General features: G+C 34.1%; 2 protein-coding genes across 2 annotated transcripts; one reads left to right on the plus strand and one right to left on the minus strand.

The window, feature by feature from the left end:
- Positions 1 to 527: 527 nt before the first annotated feature.
- On the minus strand, positions 528 to 3,221 carry LOC122313814 (pathogenesis-related thaumatin-like protein 3.5). The gene is made up of 3 exons (XM_043129065.1): positions 3,094 to 3,221; positions 1,698 to 2,361; positions 528 to 680 (listed from the first exon to the last, which is right to left on the minus strand). The coding sequence occupies exons 1-3, from the start codon at positions 3,155 to 3,157 to the stop codon at positions 554 to 556; spliced, it is 855 nt and encodes a 284-aa protein (XP_042984999.1). The 5' UTR covers positions 3,158 to 3,221; the 3' UTR covers positions 528 to 553.
- A 4,439-nt stretch (positions 3,222 to 7,660) lies between these two features.
- On the plus strand, positions 7,661 to 10,763 carry LOC122312378 (auxin transporter-like protein 3). Its single transcript, XM_043126959.1, has 8 exons — positions 7,661 to 8,049; positions 8,165 to 8,350; positions 8,543 to 8,655; positions 8,778 to 8,961; positions 9,087 to 9,184; positions 9,626 to 9,833; positions 9,920 to 10,177; positions 10,293 to 10,763. Exons 1-8 carry the CDS (start codon positions 7,894 to 7,896, stop codon positions 10,485 to 10,487), a joined length of 1,398 nt encoding a protein of 465 aa, XP_042982893.1. The 5' UTR covers positions 7,661 to 7,893; the 3' UTR covers positions 10,488 to 10,763.
- Positions 10,764 to 15,064: the final 4,301 nt, after the last annotated feature.

The following is a 15,064-nucleotide window of genomic DNA, read 5'->3' on the forward strand; positions in this document are numbered from 1 at the left end:
CTTGGCAATGCTCTTACATTAGCGCATGAAATTGCTCAAAGTCTATCCTAACTAACATTTAACTTTGGCCTTTTTACGTAAAAGAGATTCAATAAAAATAAATTTATAAAATAATATAATTTTATGTGATTTGTTAAAATTATTTTTAAAATAAAAGTAAGTTTAAAATTTATAGATTTATTTTTAGGTAATTTTTTTTTATAAATAAAGCATTTTTTTTATTAAGATAACTGGATACAATCTAGTTTTTTTGATAGACTAAGCATTAAAAAACTTGTACCATCTTTACAGAGTTTATAGCATAATCTTTCTACTTACAAGTCAGAGTAGAAGACAAAACCTGCACACCGATGACATGACTGGACCCAGTTTCTAAAGAAGTTTCAAAACTTTAATTTTAATGTTTTTTTTCCTAAATATGAAGTGTCGATAATATGGAAAGTGCAAATATATATATATTTTAATAATAAAGTAAGCCCAAATTAACACACGGCCAAGAAATTAAAGAAAACATGACACATATTTTTAAAAAAAAAAAACTAATAGTCCAATATTATAAGTAATTAACAGCCAACATGGAAGCAAGAATTAGAGACCACCATCTCTCATCCGACGATTTGGAACCTTTTGATTCGTTGCAGACCAGCCTGTTGTTATGATATGTGCACACTGGTTGATTCCTGATCAGGGTTCCAGATTCATTATTAATTTGTTCAGTAAATATTGATAGCAAAGCATGAAAGTTGAGTTGGAAAAAGATTATAAAAGTTATTGTACCAGCCCATAGAGAGAAAAGGAATTACTTTAGAAATTCTTCATATCTATATATATATACACATACCATTTATAATTAAGTATCTCTCCCAAAACCTGTAGCCTGATTGACATTATTTCTAGCCTCCAAAATGAATATATGGATTTCAAAACCCGTCTCCCCAAATATATATAAAAAAAAAATTAAGCTTTTTCTGCTAAAAAATGGTGCAACTATATAATATATCTTATGAAATTAACAAAAAGCCTACAATACATCACTCAAACACAAATATATATTTTTCAATTTCAAATCTTCAACTTAATCATTTAATTATTGTCTAATCATTATTTAAACGTAAAACTTAATACAACTTTTCTAAACTTTTAAACAAATACAAAAACAATTCAACTTTTTCAAATTTTAAAATAAAAATAATATTAAAAAATTATATTATAATAATATTTTAATTTTACAATATTTTAATTTAACTTTTTCTCTCTTATTTTTCAAAACTCAATAAATTATCTCAACTCAAACTATTTTATACTATTATTCACAAACTATTTTATTATTATTTACATATTTCTCATTTCATCTCATTTCTCAAATGAAGCCTTAATACTATTGATGTGGTAGGCATGCATGCTTGTCATAGAAAATCGAAATTGAAAAATTAAACCATAACTGTTATTGTGTGTACCACACTAATAATGTTATGTGAGTGGAGTTTTGCTATAAATCAGTCACTCATGTGATACAGATCTTATTGTTAGAATATTATTTTTATTTTAAAATTTAAAAAAATTAAATTATTTATTATATTTTATATATTAATTTTAAAAAATTTTAATAATTAAATAAAATGAGATAAGATGAATTGAGAGGCTCACTCAATTCAAGATTATAAATATTATAATATCATGTGAAATATAAATATTACCTGGATGAGCAGAAAGCGACGACATAGTCCGTCCCAGAGCACGTAAATATGCTGGTGGGATCGTCATATGCATAGCTATAAGCAGTAGGGCAGACTGCCTTGAACTTCTTCGAATAATACGTCGGTTGACAAGTCACTGGGTTCCCAAAAACCCCTCTGCAACAGTACTCGTCCGTGTTGAACACATCGCATGCGCTCCGGCACGACACGACCTTACCATTGGCCTTCACTGCCAGCTCCGACGGGCATTCCGTCCTCAAATCGCCGTCACAACCGGCAATGCTGCAGTTTCCACTGCCGTGTAAGGGCGTGATGACTACCGGCAAGTTGAAGCCGTCCACGAGACTGACATCGTAATAGTCGAGTGCTGCGAGGGTGAATTCCGCTAGGGAAGCTGGGGGCTTTCCGGAGGCCGTGCACTTGAGGGAAGAACCGCAGGCTCCGGTCTGGCATGATCCCTTGCCGTTCTTGTCGAAGTTGCAGCCCGTCCGACCCCAAATCCGGCCGACCCAGCCTACCGGAGCTTTGAAAACTACGGACTGGCCTTGTTTCAGCTCAAAACCGCCTCCGTTGAAACTTGCCCCTGGCGTAACTCCCGGCCAGATTGTCTCCTTGCAGTTGTTTATAATGGTGAAGATTCTTGCGGACTCGGACACTTTGGCTCCTGGTCATCCAAGGAAAATTAGATCATTTCTATTCCTACGATAATAAAACAGTGCAAAAACTGCCCCTTTAATCTTTATGCACGTAAGATTCAAGAATTGACTTGAAGTAAGAAAAATAACTCTATTTGGCAATATAATCTCACATATATACCATGTATTTTTTAATTTTTTCTCTTTTTTTTCCATAACAAGTATGTGATATATGGATGATAAGTGAATCAACTCAATTAATTTAGTGAGAATAAAAGAAAATAAAAAAGAAAATAAAAAATTTAAAATATATTAAGTGCATGATGTGAGATAATGAGTAACATCTCTCGAAAAAAAAATATCCCATATATCAATTGGTCCAAATTTAGGGGCTTTGGTAGTAGGAAAATAGACTCATAAATTTACTACAAGAGAAACGAGTTTTTGTAACCAAAATGACTATTTTTGACGAGTACGTTTTAGTTATAAATAGTTTTTTTGATCACAAAAACCCGTTTATTTTGTAGTGAAAATAGATTTTAAAGTATTTATTTTTGTTTGTATAGATTTTCCGAATAAAATTACCTGTTCAATAAATAATATTGTAAGATTACTTCGCATGGTCACGACATCTCACTATTATTAGAGACTTTCAAACTTGGGAAAGAAACTGAGAGAATGTTGATATGTAAAAAGCAATAGATAAATAAAATTAAGAGCAAATAAAGGAGAAGACAAAGATAGACAAAGGTAGTAGATACCTGATGAAATCATGATAACTAGAACCCAGAGAACTGGTAAAAGCACATGAGTATGAAATGCCATTTCTTCTGGCCTCTCTTTTTAGTTAGTACGTTGTCTGTGGGTTTAGTTAAATTAGGTACACAACAAGAGAGGTAGAAATGCAGCACTTTATATAAAGGTGGTAGATCAGTTGATGAGAAGAATACGTGCGGAGTGAGGGATTCTAGTGGATCAAAAGCATGCACTTTTGTCCACCGGAGAAAACTCTACTGCCAAAAGACTGTTAGATTCTTTTCCTGATCCTTGAATGCAAGTTTATTCGGGTTCCTTTCTTTGCTACCTCATCATTTCACCTTTGTACGTATATTAATTAATTCTAGATGATCTGCGCGCCTCCTGGTGGCAAGCATACATACACATATTGAGTTCATGTTTCACCGCTTAATTAACTTGAATATAAATTCATTCAAGCAAAAATAATCTTGTTAATACTGAAAAAATCACACAATAGGCCAGAATGAGAGAATGTGTCATTCTCAATCTACTATGACGATTTGGGTTTCAATTGTTATGGTCTGGAGCCCCTAACAATGATCCGGTGTGGCTGTACAGCTACTGTGTGTAAATCTATGGTAATGAATGGAAATAAATGTAGGAAAAATAAATAGAGAATGAGATACACATGTTTATGTGGTTCATAATAGGCCTATGTCTACGAGTCGTTTAGAGGACAAATCCACTATAATATATATATATTTTATAATTTTTAACAGTCTCTAACTTCTCACTGTATAATGAGAACTGAAGATCTATTTGTTAGATGAGATATTATTACTAGAGTTCACGTCGTGAGGTTGAAGCTAGAAATTGTTGAAGAAGAAGTCGAACTCCCAGTCGAAGAAGCCCCCTTTCACGTCTAGTCCGATTTCTCTTTTATCCTTGTCCTAAAGAGTGATGAGGGATGACAGTCTTTTCTCTTGTGTGTGTGTCTGGCCACTTTTCCTTTTTCAATTTTTTTCTTTTCCTTTACGTCTCTTCCTTACTTTCCTCTTGACACTATTGTTCTCGTTATTTCCTTTTTGTCACTTCTTCCTCTCTATTTCTCTATCTTTTAGTGAGGCCCTTTGATGGCTAGCCCTGGTTATTTGAATCGATTCATGTGGAAATTGGCCGGCCTATCGACTAGCTCTAAAAGCCGAGGCAAACCTAATTAAGAGGAGTGCAAAGCGGCGCCAAAGGTGATATATAGTCACTAAGGGATAGATCACAATAAACAGATCAACTTTATTATATGCATATGGATGGATGAATGCACTTGGACTAGCTAGTTCGTCTAACTCTAAACCTATATATGCGCCTACAACTTCGTTTCTGAGGAAGATTTTTAATTTGGGATTTGGAGGATATGGGTCAGCTATGAATTCTGACATCCAGTACGGTGTTTTCTTTATACATTTAATTTCACTTTGGATATAACCCTACATCATATAAGTTGTGACTCTCCATGCAAAGGAACATATATATACTTGTTCTACAAAAAAAGTTAAGTCATTATGCACAGGTTTAATCATAGGGACAATATTTTTATAACTTCCCCTTCAAATGAAAGAAAATGAAATGTGTTTTGGACGTGTTTAATTCGATCTTGACCATTAACCCGTAACAAGACAATATGGTGGCCAAGTGTGTGCCTGGTGCACCTTCGATATTAAAGTTAAAAATCTATATGTATTGCCTTACAATGATGGATTAGAAAAATTACTTTGGATTTCTGAAGTTAGTCCTTTATATAGGGGTAGATTATTGCTGTTAAGGATAGTTCAATCCCTTCCTCGAATCTTGGATGTTTTAATAAGGAGAGGATTAAAATATTGAAGATAAACATATCAAATATCTTGCTGATTCTTTAGGAGTATATATTCTTGTTTGGCGACGGTTACCATATTAATCCCATTGAGCGGTACGATCTCATGGTAGCGAGTGTATAGTGTACCTGCAGTTTTTCTCTCACTCGGTATAGTTAATTGGGCCCGTACAGAAGAGATAAATAAGTCTTTCTAAAATATTTCCGAGCAAGAACTTGAGGTTTTTACAAAAAAGCTAAAATTTATACTGTTCATTACATGGTTCATGTAAACAACATTTTACCATCCGTGCTCTTAGATGAATTAACTCTGTTTTACAAAAATCCGTTCCATATACAATTCAAGGATTAAAAGGAATTCCAAATACAAACATTGGGTCAATGATATACGACTTTCATGGCTCATAATCTTGGTATCTGGTTTAGAATCCAAAATGTGTGCTTTACTGCTTAAAAGGCCTATGATTTATGAATGAAATTCGGCATACCCGTCCATTGCCAACCCAAATGTAAAGGCTATTTGGGCCCAGCCCATTTTTCTAAAGGCATATTTTATTAGGCCAAGCCCTTAATTTTAAGCCTTGTTGCATTTTCTAAACCTTGGATCTTTTTCATTTGTTCATCCTATACCGTCCACCCTAGCTCAAAACAAAGGGTAATTCCATCTCAAATTTCATGCTCAGCTTGTTGTGTCTTAAGAGAGGAGAGAATGTTTTAATAGTAGATTCGATCATTTTCATTAATACTTGATCATATAAATCATTTTAAATGAATTTTTATCAAAATGATTGACATATAAAACTATTTAAAATGTGATATAGAATAATTGTGATTGAAAATGATAAAATTTGACATAAAAAATAGGGTTGTTGTAATGAAAATAACTCTATGTCCCATCGAAACATGCCGAATGATCAAATGATCATTAGGAACTAGAGAAAAATGATTGATGTCTAACAAGTATATATGGTCAAAGTGGGGATTTCAATGGCTTCTTGGTCCCCCATTGCTAGTATCGTGTACATTAATTTTCTTTTATGTCTATACTTGCACATGCAAGGTTGGTTAGGACCTACTGATTTGGACATGTAACGATTGGGTTATCCATTATCATCACTACCAAAATCAGGCTGCATGCATAGAAAGACTGACTTATCGATGCTTTATAGCATTTTTAGATCTTGAGATATCATGACATTGTATCTATTGTAACTATCTACAATCTTTTAGAAAGCAATAACTCAGATAAAAGTTATAGATATGGGGTCACTTTTATGGATCGTGGCATGCGATATATACAAGACATTTTGATACATTAAAAGCATAAATCTAATTAGAGAACCTTTTTAACCAATTATGAAATTCAATAAGTAGAGTAGTCTAGTTTTAGGATCATAGTTTATGAAGGGAAAGTTACTAATTTAAGAAAAATGATTCGTAAAGTTTTAGAGAGTGTAAGTCTTGCATACTCACTTTATAAAAAGTAAATACATTTGAAACTCACATGAAAAAATCTATTTTTAATGGTTTTTAAAGAGGGTGCGCAAGTCTTATACACTGTAACATTATGAGTTTTGCTACTCATCATCCCCCCTTTTACCAAGAGTTTGATAGCTTGATGACATATAACACAGTTCTCCAAATAGAAAACCTTAGTTCAAAACTCCCCACTGCCCTCTATCAAAAAAAAAAGAAAAAATCTCCCTCTTTCTTTCATCATGGCCAAACATATTCATAAAAAGATACAAAGAAAATGACTTCTTTTATAGTCCAAAAAATGATTAATTTCATTTGAATTTCTTTTTTTAAACTTCAATTCAATCAGCATTGAGACAGCCATAATGAGGAAGCAGTCAAATCACTTATTGGCTATCTAACAAGACATACTACCCAAATTTATATTTCATGAAAATTATTCCAAAAGGCTAAACAAAAACTTAAAGAAAACATAACTATTTGTATAATGCACCAAATTCATCATAATATATACTTTATTTTGCACTCACTAAATAGTCCTTACATAGATGTGTAAAACAAAAAAGATAAATGAAAAAGATGACATGACACTATCTTAAAGGAGAGGAAAAATGGTAATTTCGGGATAATTATGATTAGGTTGGTAATTTGAGGTTAACTGTATTTATGTTTTTCTAATTATACCTTAGTTGAACTGAATTTAGACACGTTGGTCCAATCTCAAAACTTGCCACTGAAATGTGACTTCAGGAGGCACTTAGGATCATGATTAAAGGATGCCAAATCTGTTGCCATATAGCTTTCTTTGAACGGAGGAAAGGATTATTATTACATCTTTTTTGTGAAGCCAGTTGGCACACGTGTGTCACTGATCATGCTCAGCACCAAGCTCACCTCAAAGTAATGATTTTGTCCATCTTCTTCACTCTGGATTAAGAGTCCCCTACCACAGAAATGAACCTTCTTTTTTCTGTTCTCTGTCTGACTATGAAAAGCTTCTCTTTTCCTTACTTTTCCTTATATCCATTCATGTTCACTCAGTTTTACATGGGTTCTTTCTCATTAGAAAAAGCCCATGGTGAGCCATCCCGCTCGTGCAGTGCATGTTGGTCCAGGCCCATTCAAGCCTACAGATGGAAATTAGCATCTTTAATTCTACTATTCTAGAAAAGAAAACGAAAATGTATTATCGAGTATACATGTCACCTGTTGGGGACATATCTGTTTCACCTGCAAATGAAGCTATAGGGGTAGAGCCACATGATACATGTACTAAATTTGCAATCACAGTCCTTAGGGGGTGACCCAGTTAGGTTCGCAGTTGGGTGATTCCATTATTGGTTGTAAAAGTTGTAGAAGGGAAAGAGATTTAGCAGCATAAGAAGTAGTAGCAAAGAGTGAACAGCACTTTCCCCATCTATTTATAGGATAAGCTGAATTAGTCCTTTTCTTCTCCTATATCACAGAGGCTATAACAATGGCTTCTGAGAAGGTTGAGACTGTTATAGTTGGAAACTATGTTGAAATGGAGCGGGAGGAAGGAGATCCCAAGTTGGGTAAGAGCAAATTATCAAAGCTGTTTTGGCATGGTGGCTCGGTCTATGATGCTTGGTTTAGTTGTGCTTCTAACCAGGCATGCACTTGTTCATGATCAAGATATAAGATTTCATTGTTTTTGGACTCAGATTGTTATGGAAACTTCATTGTTCAGTGGGTTACTTATGTATTTTTTGTGTTATGGAATGCAGGTTGCACAAGTGCTTCTTACACTTCCCTACTCATTTTCACAACTGGGAATGGCATCAGGAATCATTTTTCAGCTCTTTTATGGGTTGATGGGAAGCTGGACTGCGTACCTTATCAGTGTACTTTATGTTGAGTACAGAACTAGAAAAGAGAGAGAAAAAGTTGACTTCAGGAATCATGTTATTCAGGCAATTACATCTCTCTCCCATTAATTATTATGCAGCTAGCTAGATTTGGTACAAATATTACCTATGAGAAACGGTGCAGAAGAGATGCAAGTTTATCACCATCTGTTCTTTCTTTTTTTTTTTTTCTTTTTTTTGGCTACAAACCAAATTTCTCTTTTCTGTTTCCAAGATTCTTACTTTGATTGTGGGCAGTGGTTTGAAGTTCTTGATGGGTTGTTGGGGAAACACTGGAGGAATGTAGGCCTCTTTTTCAACTGCACTTTTCTTCTATTTGGGTCTGTAATTCAATTGATCGCATGTGCAAGGTAATTAAATAGAGAATTTTTCATTGCCATATATATATAACAACAATAATTTTCATTTTAATGAAAGAATTATTATATATATGTTGACTGACTCGTATTTTCAATCAACATTATTACTGCAGTAATATATACTACATAAACGACAATCTTGACAAGAGAACTTGGACTTATATCTTTGGCGCATGTTGTGCAACAACTGTCTTCATTCCATCATTCCATAATTACAGAGTTTGGTCTTTCTTGGGCCTTATAATGACCACTTTCACTGCATGGTATCTCACCATTGCTTCCCTTGTCCACGGGCAGGTAAAAATCAGACTGTAATATATGAATTTAGATCAATAAAATTAAAAAAAGTGAATACATGCACAATTTCTTTCTCAGGATCTATTTTTCTTACATCTTTTGCTATCCTATATCTGCTCCTGTAGGTAGAGGGAGTGAAGCACTCAGGACCAGCCCAAATGGTTCTCTACTTCACCGGGGCCACCAACATTCTCTACACCTTTGGTGGGCATGCTGTCACAGTGTGAGGATTTACTAATATTTCTAGGGTCATTCTATTTGTAAGTAGGTGTAGAGGACACCCCTCCACACGCTTATATAGTAGCTACCAAATACTATGGTATTTGATTTGAGAAATGTAATTATATGTCAGTAGTGCAGAGGGTGCATCTTCTACACTAACTTGCAAATATAATTTTTCTGTGAGACTCACACGCACATGTACAATGTGCCAGCATGTGTATACAACCATACACGTATGCATGACAGCCAATGTTCATTGGAAACTATTCACCTTCAGAGGGAACACTTTTTATTGAGAAGCTGGTACGAAGCACGTGGAGTATGCTGAGTTGTATGTTGTCCATATTGAGCATGGACAAGCACTCAAGTCTATGATTAATTGCACAGGCACTCGTGAATGTGAAATTTTTTTGTTAACGGGGGAATTGAATTTACATTGCAGGGAGATTATGCATGCAATGTGGAAGCCTCAGAAATTCAAGCTAATATACTTGATAGCAACACTATATGTGCTCACTTTAACTTTACCATCAGCTTCTGCTGTCTACTGGGCTTTCGGGGACTTGCTTCTCAACCATGCCAATGCTCTCTCTTTGCTCCCAAGGACTGGATTTAGAGACACTGCTGTCATTCTTATGCTTATTCACCAGGTTATAAATATTACAGTTATATAGGCTTAAGTATTAATGGAATCATTAATTCACTTTGAACCTAAGAATTTTGGCTTTCCTTGCAGTTCATAACATTTGGGTTTGCTTGCACCCCACTGTACTTTGTGTGGGAGAAATTCATTAGAATGCATGATACAAAGAGCATGTTCAAGAGAGCTATAGCCAGACTCCCTGTGGTGATCCCCATATGGTTCCTCGCAGTTATTTTTCCTTTCTTTGGCCCCATCAACTCAACTGTTGGATCTCTTCTGGTCAGCTTCACCGTTTACATAATTCCTGCCCTAGCACACATGGTGACCTTTGCTTCTGCATCTGCCAGAGAGGTTTGCTTTTGGCTAAAACAAGTTTTCATTTTTCTTAGGAAAACCTTTATTTATCATTTATATGAAGATTTTTAAGACAGACAAACCTAATTTGTTTTCTTATTGTTCTTGACAGAATGCAGTGGAGAGACCACCATCATTCATAGGAAGTTGGGCAGGATTGTACACCATGAACATCTTTGTGGTGGTGTGGGTATTGATTGTAGGTTTTGGGTTTGGAGGATGGGCAAGCATACTCAATTTCATTCGACAAGTTGATACCTTTGGTCTATTCACCAAGTGCTACCAGTGTCCCCCACACAAGGCTTGATGATCAGCAGATTCCCTTCCTGCTTTTTAAAAGGCTTTTACAAATTAAGTATACATATGTAAGCGTGCAAAGTGATTGGCATTTGAAACCTTTTCTTCCTTGATCTTCTTCTCCCCCTCCATGGCCCCTGGCCTTTTGTAGAAGCAATTGCTGATTGGTTTACAGAGGTGTGATGGCCATCATGGCCACCCTAATCAGACTTACCTACAATTGTAACCTGTGTGCGGATTAATCATCATTTTTCTTCTTTTTGAAATGCAACTTCCTTGTTTTTTTTGTCGGATGCATACAACTGAATTCCTTTTGATCATCTCGAGTTCTTGATAATAAAGGGATGGCACACTAGAACATGACCTAGCTAGTCTGAGAACCAAGTGAGCAGAGCTGTTTTTCTGTTTCTTTTCCTTGTTTTGTTTTTGTCCCCCAGCTGCAATATCCAGGAAATTCTCTCAGCGGTTGATGAGATACTAAGATTAGGTCATTAGTCATATGTATCTTAGCTCATGCATACTTTCAAGCTGGTAGTGATATTCTTTATTTCCCTTTTTTTTTTTTTTATATATATCTTCTTAGTCCATCTGAAAAAGTAAAGTTGTTGTTAACCATCTAAAACCACTAGTCGCGTGAACAGTGCATGAGCAATAACCTCCCTTCTTTGTATAATGCATTATTCCTGTGAGTTTAGCATCACAGCTCTTCAAAACCAATATTATCTATGGCCAACTTTATTTGGAAAGTTGCATGAGAAGGTCTAGTACTAGAAGCACCAAACTGATAATGACAGTGCCATGGAGTACTTGACCAAAAGGACATGCAACTTTAGGTTCAATTTTCCACATATTCATTAGGTTCTTCTCATCAGATAACTCTTTACACATTAGCAAGACCAAAAACCTCACCATCTTTGTTTTAAGTAATCAAAAAGCTCCATCTGGTGTGAAAAGTTGGCATGGAGTTGGAAAGGAGAGTGGTGCCAGAACCATTATGAGTGATGATGGTCTTTGTTTTGAACCGAATGATGTAAGGGACTAATAATTTAGGGCCATGTGAAGTACTTTATTTTGGCTCCTATCACATAACCCAAATGAGCAAATTGTGCGTTCTTTAGACATGCACTAATCGACAAAAAGAATGAGCAAATTGTGAATTCAGCCGTTTATCAATTGTAAATTTAGCAAATTATACATGACACTTGAAAAAAGTACAGGGTTTCTTCTCCAACTTTCTCCCCCCTCCCTTTTATTTATTTTTCTTTGAGAAGTTGATGTATAAAGATCCAATAATATAGGGCTATTCTGATGAGAAAAAAAGGGTTAAAAACATGGAGAAAAAGGCTTGAAAAGCAAGCAATATTATTGATGCCCACCATACCTATCCCACATGAAACTCGTACGTAAAAGCAGTGCTTTCATACACCAAACCCTGTAGAATTGAGTGTGAGAGAAAGGAAAAGGCAGCTCAAGGGATAGAATTGGGTGTCTACAGTGACAGAAAAAATGGTTCTGGGTCTGATATCGTGTCCTCCCTACTGACTTAGTTTGACCAAGATTTTCCAGGTCATCAATTGGGTAGGTGGTGGGGTCATGGTAAAACATGACAAGTTTTTTGACCAAGAACTGTTTTTTGGTGGGTGTTTTTTTAAGGTACGTTACGTTTATTTTCTTCTGCTTTTCAAGAGCAATGAACTTTGCGTGATCCTAAAAGAGAAGTGCTTTTGACCAGCAATTGATTTATTTATTTTCTTTACTTATGAGACTATGAAATCAATTTTTAGAGGAGTTCTTTTGACTGGCTATTTAACTTTTTGATGTCCATCTCTTTGTCTGTTTATGGTTTTGTGAAGAAATAGAAACAAATTTTTCTTAACATCTAACAAATAGGTATATAAGCAATTATTCATACCCTATTTATAAAATACAGAAAAATTACTTATATCCCACTACATATTGGACTGTAATCTGAGCAACATGAATCTTTTTTTTTTTTTTTTTTTTCAACAGATTTATATAATGCAGATATATATATCTTGAAATTCCACATCCATAACAGATCTTCCCTTTTAAGATTTGTAGATTTGGACGACATATTATTGAGATTTCCACTTTCTCTCTCAAGATTTTTGCCAAATTATTAATGACCCACCACCTTACCTCAAAAGTTTTGGCCAAATCACTAACTAAACCCACCGTACAGCCACCTGTGAAGTGACATGTGCCATCTATTAATTATAAAAAATTTTTTATATCACATTATCTATTTCACTTTTATCTTATTATAAAAAATGTAATATATTTATCATTATTAAATAATTCTTTATTTGATTATTCTTTATCATTTAATAATGATAAATGTATCACATTTTATATAGTAAAATAAAAATAAAATAAAAGTATAGTATATAATATTATTTATTATTTATATATCCCGTGGAGAGTGGAAAAAGACATCCAAACGCTCGTACTCATCTTTTTCTTTTACACCCTGTCAGTTGATGAATGCTTCCAATCAAGGGCATGCAGGGAAGGGGAAGGGGGGATGTTGCCGTGTTTGATCAAACTCGAGATGGGCCATGGGAATTTCTTGCAAAGCATAAGGCTGCTATTTCTGAAGTACACTGATTCTTATATTGGTTCTTCAGGACCTGTCTTTGTCCAAATCTTCACAAAGTCTACACAATACAGTGTTAATTATCTATACCAATTGGAGCATTAGCTTTCGAGTAGGCAAAGTTTAGTTAAAAATCCAATTTTCCTGTACTAACTACCAACTTTTGAAAACATCATGCTTCCTACTCCTTTTAAGTATTTGTTTACTCCATTTGTAAATATAAATAGAACTTCCCGAAAAAATATTCAAATTTACTACAATGGTTAGATACACTTGGAAAGCAGCAGTAAGAAGCTCAAAAATCACTGTAACTGTGTGTTGGGCACAGATTTGCCAGGCCCAAATGTACAGACGGTCCACCAGAGAAAAAAGCCCATTAATTCAAACCCACCAAGTGTGAACTTTTAATAATTCTGAAAAATATAGATGTGTTATAAACTGACTTGTATGACTATCTTTAGCCGTCAATTATGACGGCCCGTAGTCGTTATAATTGACCATCCTTAACAGTCAATTATGACTACTCGCAACCGTCATAATTGACCGTCCTTAGCCGTCAATTATGACGGCCAAGACCGCCATATATATGGGTATCATTCAAGATTTTCAAAATTGAATAACAAGCACCTCTCTCTCTCTCTCTATATTTTTCTCTAAGTGCGGCCAATACCAACAATATTAAAGTTTCATAACACGTTATCAGCACGAGGTTCTGTTGATTTTGAAGTTAGTGGTCTTCTACTTCAAGTAAGTTTTTCAATATATTATTTGCAATCCCCAATGTAAGTATTAAAGATTATATTCCTTACTATTACTTGATAAAGTTATATATTTATTCACATAGTTTATATACAAATTCTATTTATTTTTTATACTTGTTATGAATTATTGATGATAAGATTCATCTTGGAATAGAAATTGAGCATCCCTAAAGGATCGCTCTAAACCAATAATTTTATTGAGTATCTTATATTAAGATTCATTTTGGAATACAAATGGAGCATCCCTGAAGGATCGTCCTAAACCAATAATTTTATTAAGTATCTCATAATAAAAAATCTATTGATTCTGTGAGATATTTTAAGGGAGTAATACTTGTACCAAAAGATTGAGATTCTCTCAAAAACTCATTATGATTAATGCATCTAAAGTTGCATAATTGAAATCGTGTAGATAAAAGCTACTAAAAAATATATGTTTAAAATGAATGCCTCAAATTTGCTCATGAATTAGCAATACAGTATCGAGTGCGAAAGTTTACAAGATATTCTAACTTTTAAGATATCCTAAATTTATATCTTGTATTCTAGTGGCTGAGCAAAATAATAAGTTTTTGTTAAGAAATCATGAATCACGTTCTACTAGTGAAAACATCATTCCCTGAAGTGAATAGTATTGGATTTATATCATTCCTAGAAGCAAATGGTGTATTTTTTCAAAGAAACCAAGAGCTTGGACGTACTAATGAATATCTTTATAATACTTCTATAATTTTGAGCCAGAAGCTCGTATTAAAAAAAACTACTAGCTTTCTCTTTGAAATGATATTATACAATTATTGAATCAAATATTATGATGCATCAAAAGTGATATGATTCAAAATATTTGTATGTTTTTCATGATTATCTTGATCATCCAAAATTAATTACGATAAGTCAAATAATTTTCATATGGACGTCTATAAAAGAATCAAAAGATTATTTTATTATAAAATCTTCCCACCATGAGTGGAAAGAAAAATTTGTTAGAAGCAAATAAAATGAAATAATTCGACGTTATCTTGATTATCATAAGTGAACTGGAAGTTCGAATGATAATTAATTTATGGATGTAATAAGATAAAAATGTCTCATATTTCAGCTGCTAAAATTCCAGCGAGGAATGAAGTCCTTGTAGGACAATTAAGAAATTTAGCAATCTAATGAACATAAGACATGTCTAAAAACGTGGGAGACTTATTGATACAAAAG

This window comes from Carya illinoinensis, chromosome 6 (assembly GCF_018687715.1).
Source record: "Carya illinoinensis cultivar Pawnee chromosome 6, C.illinoinensisPawnee_v1, whole genome shotgun sequence".
Classification (NCBI taxonomy): domain Eukaryota; kingdom Viridiplantae; phylum Streptophyta; class Magnoliopsida; order Fagales; family Juglandaceae; genus Carya; species Carya illinoinensis.